The sequence below is a fragment of the Manihot esculenta genome, chromosome 4, assembly GCF_001659605.2.
Source record: "Manihot esculenta cultivar AM560-2 chromosome 4, M.esculenta_v8, whole genome shotgun sequence".
Taxonomy (NCBI): Eukaryota; Viridiplantae; Streptophyta; class Magnoliopsida; order Malpighiales; family Euphorbiaceae; genus Manihot; species Manihot esculenta.
Window position 1 is genome coordinate 30,913,279 of NC_035164.2, and position 15,823 is coordinate 30,929,101.

General features: G+C 34.4%; 3 protein-coding genes across 7 annotated transcripts; 2 read left to right on the forward strand and 1 right to left on the reverse strand.

The window, feature by feature from the left end:
* Positions 1 to 793: 793 nt before the first annotated feature.
* On the forward strand, positions 794 to 3,887 carry LOC110613673 (aquaporin NIP6-1). Its single transcript, XM_021754904.2, has 5 exons — positions 794 to 1,231; positions 1,310 to 1,534; positions 1,610 to 1,804; positions 3,231 to 3,292; positions 3,431 to 3,887. Exons 1-5 carry the CDS (start codon positions 998 to 1,000, stop codon positions 3,633 to 3,635), a joined length of 921 nt encoding a protein of 306 aa, XP_021610596.1. The 5' UTR covers positions 794 to 997; the 3' UTR covers positions 3,636 to 3,887.
* A 375-nt stretch (positions 3,888 to 4,262) lies between these two features.
* Positions 4,263 to 8,727, reverse strand: LOC110613674. Of its 4 annotated transcripts, XM_021754907.2 has the most exons (7): positions 8,366 to 8,726; positions 6,767 to 6,812; positions 6,604 to 6,648; positions 6,359 to 6,501; positions 6,130 to 6,261; positions 5,637 to 6,041; positions 4,263 to 4,643 (listed from the first exon to the last, which is right to left on the reverse strand). In XM_021754907.2, exons 4-7 carry the CDS (start codon positions 6,478 to 6,480, stop codon positions 4,505 to 4,507), a joined length of 798 nt encoding a protein of 265 aa, XP_021610599.1. In that variant the 5' UTR covers positions 6,481 to 6,501; positions 6,604 to 6,648; positions 6,767 to 6,812; positions 8,366 to 8,726; the 3' UTR covers positions 4,263 to 4,504. The 4 variants fall into 4 exon arrangements, with proteins under 4 accessions (XP_021610599.1, XP_043811956.1, XP_021610598.1 ...); XM_043956021.1 differs by having other exon boundaries at positions 6,359 to 6,489; positions 6,604 to 6,812; positions 8,366 to 8,727; XM_021754906.2 differs by lacking the exon at positions 6,767 to 6,812 and having other exon boundaries at positions 6,604 to 6,766; positions 8,366 to 8,725.
* A 718-nt stretch (positions 8,728 to 9,445) lies between these two features.
* Positions 9,446 to 14,916, forward strand: LOC110612783 (Golgi SNAP receptor complex member 1-1). Of its 2 annotated transcripts, none has more exons than XM_021753583.2 (5): positions 9,446 to 9,827; positions 10,975 to 11,214; positions 12,012 to 12,179; positions 13,169 to 13,282; positions 13,445 to 14,343. In XM_021753583.2, exons 1-5 carry the CDS (start codon positions 9,789 to 9,791, stop codon positions 13,469 to 13,471), a joined length of 588 nt encoding a protein of 195 aa, XP_021609275.1. In that variant the 5' UTR covers positions 9,446 to 9,788; the 3' UTR covers positions 13,472 to 14,343. The 2 variants fall into 2 exon arrangements, with proteins under 2 accessions (XP_021609275.1, XP_021609273.1); XM_021753581.2 differs by lacking the exon at positions 13,445 to 14,343 and adding an exon at positions 14,350 to 14,916 and having other exon boundaries at positions 9,449 to 9,827.
* The last annotated feature ends 907 nt before the right edge of the window (positions 14,917 to 15,823 follow it).

The following is a 15,823-nucleotide window of genomic DNA, read 5'->3' on the forward strand; positions in this document are numbered from 1 at the left end:
TGTCCTAAGAACTCATATTTTATATATTATCCGTTTGACAACTCATCATAACACATAAAAACTCTAAATTTATTATATAATTTTCTCATACAATAATTGTATTGAATAAGTGAAGCTTAAAAAGAAAAATTACACTATAAAACGGCAATTTTATATCAGCAAATAGCAAGTTTATAATAATGCAATATGTAATAAAATATAATTATTTTTTAAGAAGACTACTTTTGTGATTTTTTATTTTGGGTTCACTTCATTTTTTATATTTTTTCTATTTATTAAAATTTTATTTGTTCGCCATTTCATATAAAATTACTTGTATAAAATCACAGTAATATTATATAATTACTCCTTAAAAAGGTAGAATTAGGCTCACATTTGTGGAATGAGTATACATGAAATGGTAGAAAAGCAAAGATAGATTTTCCATGCAAGACATACATGCTTTGTTTCAAAGATGGTTTTTTTTTTCATCACACAAAGTGACCCCAAGCAAAAAAGCCACAACACAACCTACCACTCTTTCACACTCTAATCAGAAGCTGACATTGAGTGGTATTACTCTATTGCATAATTTAGTGAACTCACAGCAACTTGGCAAACAAAGAGTATAGAAATTACTGGCATCAACATTTATTATAAAAAAAAAGAAAAGAAAAAAAAATGGAGAAAACCAAGTTGGGCAAGCTAGCTAGACAAGGAAAATGGAGGATTCCTCTTAATCTTAATTAGTCATATTCAAAGTTCAGAATACAAGATCACTCACTTGATGTAATGTGTCCCACATCCCACTTCTCCATTTCCATGGCTACACCAACCTTCCTTCTAATTTCCATGATTTCAACCACTAACTTCAATTCTCCATCTTTTATTTCTTGGGATTCTCTAAGTCAACTTCTTCTTCTACTATAAATATCACATCCCTCACTTCACAACACACATACTGACAAAACACAGCAACCTCATCTCTCTCTCTCTCTCTTTCTTCCGGAGAGATATCATGGACAATAACAATGAAGAGATCCCATCAGCTCCTTCAACACCAGCAACTCCAGGGACTCCAGGAGCTCCACTCTTTGGTGGGTTAAGAGGAGAAAGATCAGGTGGTGCCATCAGAAAATCACTTCTCAAGAGCTGCAAATGCTTCAGTGTTGAAGAATGGACTCTGGAGGAAGGAAGATTACCTCCTGTCTCTTGCTCATTGCCTCCTCCTCCTGCCTCGCTTGCAAGAAAGGTTATTAACTACATCATGCAAATTTCTCAATAATTTAATGTATCTCTGAATTATTCTAATTAATTAATTAATACCCAGGTGGGAGCTGAGTTCATAGGCACACTGATACTGATATTTGCCGGAACAGCTACAGCCATTGTGAACCAAAAAACACAAGGCACTGAAACACTGATAGGCTTGGCTGCTTCCACTGGATTAGCAGTGATGATAGTGATATTATCAACAGGTCACATCTCTGGTGCACATCTGAATCCATCTGTCACCATTGCTTTTGCTGCTCTCAAGCATTTTCCATGGAAACATGTAAGTAAACGAACATGTTTGATGCAGAATCTTAATTTGATTTCAATGATGATGAATTTGATTGGATGTGTGCAGGTGCCAGTGTACATTGGAGCACAGGTGATGGCTTCAATGAGTGCAGCATTTGCTTTGAAAGGGATATTTCATCCAATAATGGGTGGAGGAGTCACAGTTCCTTCAGGAGGATATGGTGAAGCTTTTGCTTTGGAATTTATTATTAGCTTTAATCTCATGTTTGTTGTCACTGCTGTTGCCACCGACACTAGAGCTGTAAGCTCCTTCTTATTTTCTTCATTACAATACTTTGCTGCTTTCTTTTTCTTTTCTTTTCTTTTCTTTCCTTTTCCCTGATTATTATATGTTCTTTCTTTAAGTATGAGTCGAAAAGAAAACTCTATCTTAGTTGTCATCTTCTCTGGTTAAATCCAGTTGTTTAAAGTTATTAACCTTAGGTTACTTAGTCAAAAAGTGATTTTTTTATAACATATGTAGGATCAATAATCTTGAGATTGATGTCTTGAAAAAGAAAAGTGAATTAAGTTTATAATTTGTTCTGGATGGATTTATATATTAATAATACTAAATTAAGTAGAGTTTCTTCTTATATTTTATCCTTTTATTTTCTCTTCCCTTTTCATTTTCTTTACCACTTGCCAGAAGCAAACAAACTTTCTGGAGGACTTTTCTAAGAGACAAGTGTTTTTAAAAAATATATAATTTGCAGATCCCAAGAGACAAGAGTTAATGAAAAGGTTGGGTAACCTGCAACACCTATAATATATATCAATCAATGGACTTCATGATTCATTTTTCTAGTATTAAGATATGTTATATATATATATATATAGGAGAAAATAAATTGTTATAAATTTGCCCCAAATTACAGGGTCCAAATTTAAAATATTAAATTTTATTTTTTAATTTAAATTTATTTTTAAATTATTATTAAAAAAGTTAACAATCATATTTTGTTAAATTTAAGCCAAGTAAGCTGCACTTTGATCTATTACCAGAATTCAAAAAATGTGAATTATATATTTTTTAATTTATTAGTTTTTATTTAAGTTTTTAATGATAGTCAAATTCATAACAAAAATGAAATTTAATATTTTTAATCTGTTTTAAAGATAAATATATTTTTTTACCTAAAATAAATTGATGGGTACCTTATGTATTTAATTTTTTTTAAAATATTAGAGAGAGGGAAGAATTAATTAATAGGGCTTTCTTTTTGGCTCAACTCTCTCTCATTGAAAGGAGGAAAACTTCAAACAATGATGAATTATTATACACACCTCATTCAATAATTAGAAGTCAAAAGAGGAATAGGAGCCCCCTCTGTCTCTTGTTCTTTGAAATTTGTACCCCCTTATTGTCTTCCATTACAAGTTCTTTTCTCCATGCCACACATTCACCATCAAGAACATTTTGCATTTCATTTTTTAGTTGAAGATTCTTGGGAGGCACATGCCTATATGTGCCCTCTTGTTTTGTCAAGTATCTAAGTCATCTTGGCTAGACTTTTGGAACTTCTTTCACTTTCCTTTTCCTTTCATTATTACTTTTTCAATGAATAAAAAGCAACCTAGTCCCCTCATTTTTTTTAAAAAAGATAATTATGTCATTAAGGTCTTCAAGTAAGGGTGATTAATACAAAAAGGCTGATGCAATACAATAAAATTATGAGCACATGCAGGTGGGAGAATTGGCAGGAATCGCGGTCGGGGCTACAGTCATGCTCAACATACTCATCGCTGGGTATGCCATCATCCATAATTCAAGGAAAAGTTAAATTCATATGAGTAGGCTGTGCATCTTAGAATTTGCCATTCTAGATGATTAATACTAATTAAAAGATGCCTCTTGAGGATATAGCACTGACACTCTGTGGTGCAGTCAATCTACAGGTGCATCCATGAACCCAGTGAGAACATTAGGGCCAGCTATAGCTGCAAATAACTACAAGGGCATATGGATCTACCTCACTGCCCCCATCCTTGGGGCACTGTGTGGTGCGGGAACTTACTCTGCTGTCAAATTGCCCGAGGAAGATGGTGATGCTCACGAAAAGCCTTCAGAATCAAGGAGCTTCAGGAGGTGATTATCAACAAATCTGTATACATTAATCCAGAAACTGTGTCAGATAAACAAAAGCAGATGATTCTAATTCAGGAGAACAAACTCAGAAGTCTCAAACTACTGCTTTTTTAATTCTAGTAGATATACACATGCAGGAGACAGGACATGAATAGATTGAGCCTGTATCCCATATGAAGAGTGCTTCACCTTTGCATCCAGTATATATTGGAATTCTGTAATAAGGTGGTATAAGAAAAGCAATTTCAGCGTTCCAGAACACTTGTCATTGGCTTCTTCCTCTTTTCTTGTCTTTCAAAATTCTAGATTCTACTAGTCCCATTTGCAACAGGTTGCAATCTAACCCACCGACAGCAGTCATGATTCACCGCATATGAGCTGATGCCCCAAGCAGATAACTACTAGTTTTAGTGAGACGCACACCACAATATATATGCCTCTCAAGTCTATGTTACTGAGACTCACTTTCCCATTTCTGTCTTAATAAATGTAAAATTAAATAAATTAATATATATATATAAAGCTAAATACTAATACTCTGGCATGTGCTCATTTTCAGAATCAATATCTTTTTCCCAATAGGACTTTTGCCCCCAACCCCAAGTTGATGACAAGCATTATAACTCACAGATAATTGTAAACCTTTCATTAAGATCTTTACTCAAATTGCTACATAGAAAGATATAAATGTTTGAATATTACAACTGTTACATACAAGAGATCTAGGTGGAGGAAGAAAGGAGCAGTAGTTGGAAACGGGATCTAAGTAGTTGACCATGGACTGTCAATTAGAGATAAAGAGAAGAATGGTTGATAGATTTGGAGGGAAAGATGCTGCAGCTGAAGCCTTTGTTCCTGCATTCACTCCAAAAGTCACGGAAGCACAGGGAGCTCTACCTTCTTAAAGGAAAAAAAGCTGACACGGCCTTGATCTACATGGCAAAATTTCAATGGTGCCTGACCAAACCGTCTCTCAAGGGCTTCAATTTTTGCTTTGGATGGAGGACTGCCCCTACAAGATATGGCAAGGTGTAAAACATGGAAAAGGATTGGAATTAAAATGGAGATGACAAATAAGCTAAGTAGACTTCATTTGCAACAGTCCTGCACTTCGGAGGGAAAATTATTCCCCAAACCAATCCACTCCCACAATGAATGCTTGATTATGGTGATACTACATATTGCTCAAAATATTTCCAGTGGTCAATATATATTCAGAGGTTCTGCACCAGTAATACACAGCTTTTAAGAAGAAGACAGGCTTAGTAAATTCTGTAGATCAAAGGCTCAAAAAATTCACAGCCCTGCAATCGAGAATAGAAACTAATGCATGCTAACATAATTGTTTGAACTAAATAATAGACGGCCTGGCCAATTGAGGATACCCATCAGAGCAAACCCTGCCTAGATGTCTTTGATAAAGGAATTTAAGATAGTTTGGCTTAATATTCAATGGAAAGAGAGTTGCTTAATGGTTGAAATGTGAAAAATCAAAGTTCTGAAAAGCAACCAAAAAAAGTTTGAAACATCTTTTTTTTTTAACTCTATTGAAATTCTATGGTTTTGAAAATCTTTATTTTTCTTTTTTACCCTTTTGAAATTCCATGGTGTTTAATAGGAAATTTGAGAAAAATGTTTAAAGGTTATGGCATTGGGGGTTTGTTCCTAAAAAGACCCAGGTGGAAAAAGCATATTTGATGTAAACACATAGTTGAAGTAGCCTTAAATTTCCTTTAAAAAAAAAGGAGAGAGAGAGATCACCCTGAAAAATGCCCTCCATAAACAATCACTGATGATGATAATCAAAAGGCCAACGGAAAAAAAAAAAAAAAAAAAAAAAAAACTAAATCAAACAAATAGTAACAAGATGTTATACTAAATTTTCCTGGAAATGCTGTAGTGCCCAGAGAAGGAGAAAGAAAATGTAAGGCCAGAGAAAGAAAAACATCATCTAATCACCAATTAAAAGAGGCATTCAACTTATTAGGATTAATCAATATATTACCTGATGAAGCAGAGCAGAAAAGCTGGATCACCAGGAGAAGATTTTCTGAACTTGCTATTTGGAAGATAAATGTCAAAATTGGGTCTCAGTTCATCAACCTGCAAATTACTTACATTTTCTACAATTAAAGCAGAGTCTTCCAACTCAGGGTCTATTGTTACCCCATTATTTTCTAAGGTGCCTTGAAAAAAATCAAATGTATGGTTGCTCCTAACACCCTTCATAGACCAAGGAACACCATGACGCTGAACAATGTAACCAAGAGATTTGAGGTGCCTATAGACTTCAAACAGCTCCCAGCAACACCCATTCTTTTCATCTCCCATTTTCCCATATATATCTTTTAGAGAAATACATGTATCTTTATCATCCATGAGCACCAATGCCCCCAATTCAGCCAAAAACCTATAGCAAAATAAATTCTATTACATTGAAAATCATTTAAAATATCATAAATCCCAAAGAGAGTAAAAAGGAGTTGGTTTTTCAATACAATATCTCCTCAATTGAGCAGTGGATCTTGCCACTGTGAGCAATTCCTGTTGTTGTCCAAAATTTTCCCTTCTTTTCCACCACCTCAGCCATACCTATCTCATCATCCCATCTAGCCTTTGAAATATCGCTCCTAAAAATAAAAGAAATTTCACTCAAACCACACATAAAGGTAATCTTCAAATTGAGGAATTAAGGAGAGATATTTCCTTGGATGGATGTTTAATTACCTAAATTGCAACTTGGGTAAAGAACCAGGAGTAAAGTACAAGTCTTCATCATTTGTATCTTTCAAATTGGCCTCAGTATCGCTCAATTCAGCTGAAGAAGATTCCCAATCCTCCACCTCCATTGCTTGATTCTAGGAAGTGAGCTAAACAAAAGTAGCCAGTTCATTTGTGAACAGTGACAATGCTGGGATCATAACTGTGAAATAAAGAATAATAACGATGAGACAAAGCTTAAGTGAGCTTACACTTATGGAAGTTTCAAGCTTCAGCTTTCAGATTGCCAACTATATCTTTGGATAGTTAGTGATAGTAGAAGGTTGAATGGGAGAAAAAGACCAAGGAAAGGAAATCAGGATACTGAATCAAACTGCAAGCCCATTCTCAGGTTTTAGTGAGTACTAAGTAGACCTGTTGTTGGACGACAACTCTATTAGAACAGTATTGGGTAAGGCACCTGCAAAATTCAGGATACCCAAACTTTTTAGAAATTACATTCACTACCCGTATCTGTCTCAAAACCATTTATTACACACATACTACCCCAATCGAATTTTTCTAAAATAATTTTGTAAAAGCACATGATGGCTTTGTGGGTCAAGTACCCGAACCTGAACCTAAACCCAAACATGCAGATTTAACATTATTAAAAGAGCATATTCAGAGCAATTAAAGCCACAACCAGACTTCAAATATCAGGTATCAGCATACTCAAAGCTAACTGAATCCCATTCAAATCTCAGCCACAATCACATATTCATTTTAATGCTGCTTACAAAAAAGAATGATGAATACCAAAAAGAAAAAGGCATAAAAGAAAATGAAATAAACACAAACCCAAAGATAAGCAGCATTCAAATCCATAGAAGCACATAAACACAAACCCATACAAGAAATTGCACATATAAAAAAAAATGAATACATAAACACTCAAACCCAAACTCACATAAGAAATCCTCCTAAGAAATTGAAAGAGATGCTCATATAAGCACATAAAAGAGATGCTCCAAAAGAAAAAGGCAAAAAAAAAAAAATAAACCTGCAGAAGCAGCAGTTCAAATCTCAGAACCACATAAACCCAAACCCTCAAAAGCACAAAATCCACGGAAGCACGTTTCAAATATCAGCTACAGATTAAAAGAAAATGGCATAAACCAGCCAGGGAAGACTTGTGCAGTGGGGATACAAGTGCTGCTAGGGATATAAACGGGTAGGGTACCCGCGAATTTGAGGGTATCCGAACCCGTTTATAAATATAATAGACAAACCTATTTAGTATTCTAATTTCAATATCTGTATCCGCCCCAAACCCATTTGATAATACCCGCATACTACTCAAACCCGACCGAACCCAGATTTTTCTATTTCGATTCAACAGCCAAAAGAGTTAGAGTTCCACTATCCGTACCCAAATACGGAGCCCAAAAGTATAAAGAACAATAACATTGATGTTAACAAATTCATCAACTCAAATATGAAGAACAATAATATATGTTAACAAAATTTTTTTTGGACAAATTAAGCAACTCAAAAATGAACATATAAGATGACTAAACAATCAAAAAGCCAACTAATTCATCAACTCAAAATACCCAAATCACTAAATTGCTTTAGGATATAATTATCGTAATTGAAACTTCTGAGGGGATTGGTTAACCAGGTTTTGCTGAGACTGTTTTCTATTTTTTTTCCCCTCTCACAGCTTAAGCAATGGGAGAGAAAGAATGTAAGCCGAACAGCCTTCCAATTTTACACAAAAGCATGTTAAGGTAGCAGACACAGTTAAAGTAATATCTGGAGATGATAAAGGAAAGCTCGGAGAGGTTACAAAGATCTTCAGGTATAACAGCACTGTGGTAGTGTAAGAAATAAATCTGAAGACAAAGCATGTGAAGAGCAGAGAAAAGGGAGAACCTAGCCAGGTTTTGCTCCCTCGGGTAAGCAGATTCAAAAATATCTAAAGCATATCAAAATTAAAATGGAAGACCAGATTCAGAATGGCGGACAGACCTGCTGCGTTTTCCTTCTCCGTCGACCTGCTACTGGTGGCGCCGCTGAATGGTGGCCGCTGGTGCCTGCGATTTCCTTCGCCGTCAACTTAATTAACCCTTGGCTGCTGGTGGGTGCAATTTCCTTCGATTAAAATGGTGGCTTCTTGTGGCCCGCTAAATGCTGAAGCAGAAGACGGTGACACCGATGGGAAAGGCTGGAGGAGAAGGAACGATGGTGGCTGTCGGCTGCGAAGTGGAGGAGAAGCTGTCTGCTGCGGAGACTGAAAAAGGGGCTGCGTCGGGGCAATTTTTATCCCTGATCGCAATTCTACCATTAAATTTCAACAAAATCATTTAAATTTTAAATTTATTTCAGATTTTAACCAACAATAACAATGGCAAGTTTCCATAATTGTTTTGAATATCAGTTTTCAAATTTCTCTTTTTTATGTTTAAAAAACTGAAAAAAAATAATTATTAATAAATTAATTATTTTATTTTAAATAAAATCTTGACTTAATAAAATCATTAACAATTTAATTATTATTAAATAATAAAATTTTATTTTTTAATAATAATTTTAAATTAATATTAAATAAAAATTTATTATTTACATTAAATCTCTTATAAATAATTTTTTTTAAAATAAAAATTAAGAAAGTAAAATTTAAAATTTTAATTTAAATACACTTACCGCTAAATTAAATTTGTAAGCACGTTAAATAATTATTTTTAAAAGGTTTAATATTTTTAATTTAAAAAAAATCTAATATTATTTATAAAATTAACCTTTAGTAATGGTAATTTTCATTAATTTTAATTTTATCAAATATTTAATTATTTATTTTAAAGTTAATTAAATTTTATATTTTACTAAATCTTGTTAATTTTTTGTATATAGATAACAATATATCTTTAAAAAATCTTAGTACACAATTTAATAATTAATTCATAATTATAACTAAACAAAAAAATTTACAACTCTTATTTTGTATAATAGGATTTTTTTATTTTAATTCTAAATTTAAATTCAAGTAATTGTCAATCAATTTTTTTTTATAAAAATGCTAAAATGTTTGACTTTATGAAACTGAATCATTCTAAAATTGAGACGAATTAGCGAGAAATTTAGGCCTCTCATACTAATTCTCTCAAATAAATAAGCACGGTCGCGCGACAAAATTAGTCGGGAAATGAATTTGGAATTACGCAAACTTCCTCCGCCCCACGATTGCCGTTGAGGAGAGCGGACCATCTGTCTCCGTCGTCAAACAAACCAACCACCCCTCTCTTCCTCTTTTCTTCGTCCATCAGATCTCAGATAGCAAACCCTCCCTTCTACCCAGAAAAAAGATACTTACTTTTTCATATTTTTAAAGGAATTCTCATTTAACATCTTTATTTTTTCATTCTTCAAGTGTAAGAGGACAATTTCAGAGCAAATGGATTTGCCTAGCTCATGGGACGCTTTACGCAAACAGGTTGGAATGATTTTTTATGTCCTTCATTGAATTGAATTTTCCTTCGATTTCTGTTTGCTTGTTGGGATTTTATGGGAATTCATATATCAAAAGTTTTTGGTGGTTACCTATAAAGTTGATATATTTATCGGCTTCTAATTATTTGAGAATATTTTATATTTTTTTGGATGATGAGCTGTTATTAAATTGTGAGTTGGTAAATTCAACTGGAAGGTAAATTATAGGCGCGAACGTTTTTGTTATCCACTGAGTTTTATTTTGCTGAAGCATGTGTGCAAGCATGATGGATTTATTGCATTTGCCATCAAGATTGAATTGGGTAGAGTAGTTGAGTAGTGATTTGGAGCAAGGTTGAAAATATCTAAGGGTGAAGTTCTTTTGAACGTGGCATGTAGTGTGAATAACAATTAGTGTGATGAATGTAAACTAGCATTAAAAGATCCATCCTGAGAAGTACTTGGATGGTTTTACTTGGACTAAACTTGTTTCAAGATAGCTTAATCCACACTATCTTCTTGATTGGTTGAAGCACTATGATAACTTTGATGATTGATCTACAATAGAGATAATGTATCTACCAAGGGCTTCTAGAGGCTAGGGATGTCTATGAGATGGTGGCTGGGGTTTGTTGTCTTAAGTTTCATGGAACCTTGAAGATCCAGCTTCAGAAATAGCTTTGGCTCTTGAAATTTTAAATATGTGCAAGATGGTTGAATGAGGATTATCAACCCAATTGGGTGGTACTGGTTCTGAGGTTTCAATTTTGCTAAAAAGGGAAAGAATGTTTTGCTGATGGGAAACTACTTTCTTAAGCTCGTCTTTTGAATTATTTGTCCCAGATTGTTCCAACTGGTTTTTCATTTCCTAATTATGCTCTGTTCATTTCTAAGTAGCAGAAGTGCATATGCTTATTTCCACATGTTGCAAAATCACATTTCTTTACCAACCTTTGAACTGATTAATTTCTTTCATGTCTTGAAACATTGTGTTGGTGTGGTTTCAAATTGTTTCCAGATTGGAAGATCAGTTTTTTAAGATAATTAGAACTTTTGCTCTTAGACTTCTGCCTTTTCTGCCCTCTTTTTGCTAAATACTAGTACTTGCCTAGTTACATATCTACTAATTGATTGCTAACATATTCTTGCAGGCAAGGAAACTCGAAGCTCAGTTGGATGAGCAGATGAATTCATACCGTAAACTAGTTTCTGCAAAGGCTTCTACTAAAGTAGCTACTGCAGTAAATGATCTTGAATCTGGGTTAGACCAACTGCTAAAGCAGCTCCAACAAGTGAATTCACAGATGCAAGCTTGGGTGTCATCTGGAGGATCAGAAATGGTTTCTCATACCTTGACCAGGCATCAAGAAATTCTTCAAGATCTTACTCAGGTACTGCTATTGGTTAATCTTTTGGAAGTTTCCTTTACACTTTATTGTATATGTGACCTTGGGTGTAAAGCATTTATATGTGGTCCTCTTGATGCATGAATTATGCATCTACTGAAGAGTAAACCGGTCGTCTTTCTTTTTTCTTTTTTTGGCTTGTATTCTTTAAAATCTTGCCTACTGAGAAGACGTCATACCAACAAATTTCATTAGTGCAATATATTTTCTTTATTTTTTCAGTTAATTGGATTTTCCCCTCTTTTTATTTGAGTTAGTGAAAAGAATAAAGGTTTGTACTTATCTTCTCCTCTGGAAACAAAATTACCTGCTCCTATCCTAAACTTTGCAAAGTGATTTTTTTAAAAAAAAATCTCTATTTGTTAACAGAGATGCTTCAAGTATGCTTGCTGTATCCTGAGTTGATGTTAAATCGAGCATAGGGGATATGTGAATTTAGTCTGTTATGCTGAATTTTCTATTCTCTTCAGTTCGCTTCTCTCCCCTTTTCTCATTCATCTCACTCATGCATTAGTTCACAGAAGCATATAAAGATTATCTGCTTTATTATGCCTTACACGTGTATGACATGTCTCTGGATTTTTCTTATGATATTGTCTTTACCCTCTAAGGCCTGAGCCTCTCTTGTGCAAACAAAATAGAGAAGATTGTCTTTATTTTTGTTGTGAATTTGGTGGGCTTGGTTTCCAGTTATCAACAAAGTAAAGAGTTCTATAGGAATTCAATAGATCATATTACCCTAAAGATCACTAATTTTGGCATTCCACACAATTGAAGTGCAGGAGTTTCATCGTCTTCGTTCCAGCCTCAGAGCTAAGCAACAACATGCTTCACTCCTTGAGGATTTTAGGGAGTTTGATCGAGCTAGACTAGAGTTGGAAGATGGTGTAGGTTCTGCAGAGCAAGCTTTTCTTAGAGAGCAGGCATCCATTAGCCGAAGTACAGGACAGGTATGATGTACCAAAAATGTCTCCGGTTGCTGGTGTATTATGTCTGTGTTTAGAGCATGTGTGCGCATGTCAGGCACTTTGATATCTTTACTCTCTCGCTGTCCATCCCCTCCCTCCAACTCCATCAAATGCTATAATAAATCCCAACTGAGAAATGTAAAATTATTACTTGCATATCATGAATTTTTGGTGATTACAAATGTTTGCTTAAAACTTAATTGCAGCCCAATGATTTTAGTTTGGTAATTTCGTCGTTTCTCATTTATGTCCTCTATGTGAATGTGCATATGCATGTACTATGAATAGAGAGGGTGAAGAGGCTCTGAGGAGGGCATGCAAAGGAATTTCTTCGATGTGTATGGATCCAGGCGAAATACAAGTTTGCATAGGTGTGTGTTACTTGACTCATATAGACTTTCAGGCACCTTGGTCATATAAGAAAACTGAAAAAGTAGTCCCTTTGAGAGTACCTCTATGATTTAGGAGGGTCAAAGTTTTTCATTCTAATGCATGTTGACATGTTGGACAAGAAGAGTTTCACATGTTAGTGCTCTGGGGCAAAGAGTTCCTGGGTAGATTCCTTAGTGTTAATACTATTACAGCATTCTGTATACAGCCATAGTGCCATCTCTGCACCACATTACGATGTGATAGTGTAGCTCATTTTGATGTGGACAAGTGTGATGATGGAATTTCATTATTCTCCTTTTACAGCATACAGTTTTTATGTCTCTGCAATGCATGTATCATGTGCATCCTGCAAGTGGTTATTGACTTTCATTTTTCTTTTGGCAATCACCTGTGATACTTATTGACCATTCTTTCTAGTCTGAGCTATAATGATTCACAAGGTGTGTTATGTGACTTATGTCTATTACACATGGTATATCAGATAAATTTAGTTGATAAGAAGCATACAATTTAAGAATTGCTGTGAGTTGTAAATTGCACTTTATATTGATGTCCTTTGCTTGTCTTCTGGGCTGAAGATGGATAATGTGGTTTCACAAGCTCAAGAAACTCTTGGTGCACTTGTTCTTCAACGTTCAACTTTTGGGGGAATCAATTCAAAGCTCAGCAATGTTAGCAGCCGGCTTCCAACGGTATAGAAACTTTGCCTTTATAGTTAACAATGTTATAAATATTTCTCTATTACTGGTTGTTGTCTTAGATCTGATTTATGTGTCCACCAAGAAGGAATTGTTCCTTTCTATTATCTGTTGCACGTGAACCATTTAAACTGAATTTAAATGTTTGAACCTCAGTTGATTAATTATTGGCGACACCTGTGAAGCACAGAAACACATCTGATGCAGCATCTCAATGTTCTGTAATGGAAGCTCTGCATCGCGGACCATTTTTGCAATTTGTGAAAAATTGGAGACCTGCAGGTCTCTGTTGGTGAAGAGAAAAAAAGAACACTTCTTTCTGTCATGCTGGAAGAAAAAAATTCATTCCTTTCTGGCTTTTTGCTACCGCTGCGCTTCCTGGGCCCTTCTCTTACCTGTGCAATCCCAACATGCTGTCACATGAGAAAAAATTCGTTCCTTTTTCACTAGTTGCAATTCTCCTCAGGCCCTTAGTCTCTCACCTGTCATCAGAAATGTCAGTGATTTAACTTGTCCTTGTCGACATCCTTTGACCTATCCCAAACCTCATCCCTTTTGGCTGCAATGAGTTTTTGTTGTTGCTTTTTAACCAATTTTTGTTCTTTTCTTTTTATTTCCCTATTCCTTCTTTCTACTTTTGACCAGGTTCTTGTTCATATTCCCCTCTTTTTTAAGGATTATTGCTGTTAGTTTTTTATAATCAGTTTCAATTGAAGAATTCTGATTAATTGATTTAATGATATCTGCAAAACTGGTGATAAAATATACTTGACTACGTTTTTTAATATTCTGTCATAAAAAATATTTATAGATGTATCCTTGTATATTTTTGATATTTAGACTTTTTTCAGGTTTCTGTTTCCTATATTTTTCAGAAATGCCATTCCCCATGTCGATTTCTGCATTTCTGCGTATTATCATTTCTGTTCTCGTGCTACTTAGGGTGCCACCACCATATATTATAATGAATGACTTTAAGAAAATAGGAACTTTAAGAATCAGATGGTAATGAGATGTTGTTTATGCAAGTTTTGATGTGCTACTTTGATACGACGCTGCAGGTAAATCACATTGTCAATGCAATAAAGAGGAAGAAGTCAATGGATGCCACAATACTTTCCCTGGTTGCATCAATGTGCACTTTTCTCATCTTTATTTATTGGTTGACCAAGTAAGAATCCCACGTGTTCATAGATCTTTTTCTGAAACAACCCCATCCTCGACTTTTTGATATTATTTCTTGATTAAAGAGGGTTATGAGTTTTGTCATGTCTATATGATGATATCATTGGCGGATAATACATTGTATTTTCATCTTCGTAACTGTAATGATATGCCTTGTAAAGGTTGATTCCAAATTCGTTTGGACAAGATGGTTAATAGGAGGCTGAAACTGAGATATTGAGGGGATTACTGCTGTAATTTCTGGCATCTTTCATGAAAGGTGCATATGGTTCAAATTTGTATAGAACATTTGGATTTTGGACAAGAATAGGGAATCAGATTTGATAGATCAAGGGATGTGATTTATGAAAAGATGAACAATTAGCTGGTTATCATGCAACACAATTCAGTTGTTTGCATTTGAAGTTGTGGGTGCATCAATCTGCTATTATTCATAGTTTGTCTGAACTTTCTCAAATAGCTTCCCTTATTTTTAAAGCGTAAATACCCCATAATCTTGGAGTTCATTCTTGATGTTGTGCGGAGAAGGATCAAATAATGATCCTTTCATCAAATAATAGATTCACCGGATGATTGCAAAATGACTATAATGATCAGATGATGCCTATTGTTATCAATGCATATGGAAGAATTATAAGCCTGCTTAGCAGGGACGTGAGATTGGTTTAAGATCATCCTTTGTCTGGAAGCATCATCCAATATATATTTTCTCAATTTCATTTGATATCTCATGAAACTTGCTTTTAGAATTTTAAAGGTTTAGTTAAATTTGAAAAAGAATTATCAAAATTCCCATAAAAAACCTAAATAAAAAAAAAAAAGCCAGATTATTGGCCTTTGAGCAACTCCAGATGTCAACAAAATTTATTTATTTATTGAGAGTTATGATTATTCTACCACCAAACACAGAAAAAGGGAGACAATGAAATTGACATATAGAAGTGGAGAGAAGTTTGTGATCTTCAAGTAGCAATTCATATTTGAAAGTGGGTCAGATTTTAATTGCAAAAAGTTGATGACTTTCTCTTCAAAACTGCTTCCAAAGCAGCATTAACAACTACAAATTAGAGAGACAGAAATCTAGATACAGATTTATGGGTCCAATTTGATTACACAAAGCAACCAAACCCAACAACGTAATGTAATCATTCTTGTTTTTTCTATGTTAAATCAAATTCAAAAGCAACAAGATCCACTCATACCCATTTGCTTCCCTCTTCTTTATTATACCTTTATGAGTTTGACTTTTAAATCGTTTTATTTCTGAATAAATCTGTGTGAAATGATATATATAAAAGATATAAGAGGATGGATCATGTTAGAACCTTAATAGGAATCCTTTTACATCAA

Excerpts from the sequence above, each read along its gene's own strand:
- LOC110613673 (XM_021754904.2), top strand. The coding sequence starts at position 998 with ATGGACAATAACAATGAAGAGATCCCATCAGCTCCTTCAACACCAGCA. Across the intron at positions 1,535-1,609 it reads AGCATTTTCCATGGAAACAT|GTGCCAGTGTACATTGGAGC; the intron begins GTAAGTAAACGA and ends GGATGTGTGCAG. Across the intron at positions 1,805-3,230 it reads TTGCCACCGACACTAGAGCT|GTGGGAGAATTGGCAGGAAT; the intron begins GTAAGCTCCTTC and ends GAGCACATGCAG.
- LOC110613674 (XM_043956021.1), bottom strand. The coding sequence starts at position 6,480 with ATGGAGGTGGAGGATTGGGAATCTTCTTCAGCTGAATTGAGCGATACT. Across the intron at positions 6,262-6,358 it reads TTACCCAAGTTGCAATTTAG|GAGCGATATTTCAAAGGCTA; the intron begins GTAATTAAACAT and ends TTTTATTTTTAG. Across the intron at positions 4,644-5,636 it reads TTTCTGCTCTGCTTCATCAG|GGGCAGTCCTCCATCCAAAG; the intron begins GTAATATATTGA and ends CATATCTTGTAG.
- LOC110612783 (XM_021753581.2), top strand. The coding sequence starts at position 9,789 with ATGGATTTGCCTAGCTCATGGGACGCTTTACGCAAACAG. Across the intron at positions 9,828-10,974 it reads GGGACGCTTTACGCAAACAG|GCAAGGAAACTCGAAGCTCA; the intron begins GTTGGAATGATT and ends ATATTCTTGCAG. Across the intron at positions 12,180-13,168 it reads TTAGCCGAAGTACAGGACAG|ATGGATAATGTGGTTTCACA; the intron begins GTATGATGTACC and ends TCTGGGCTGAAG.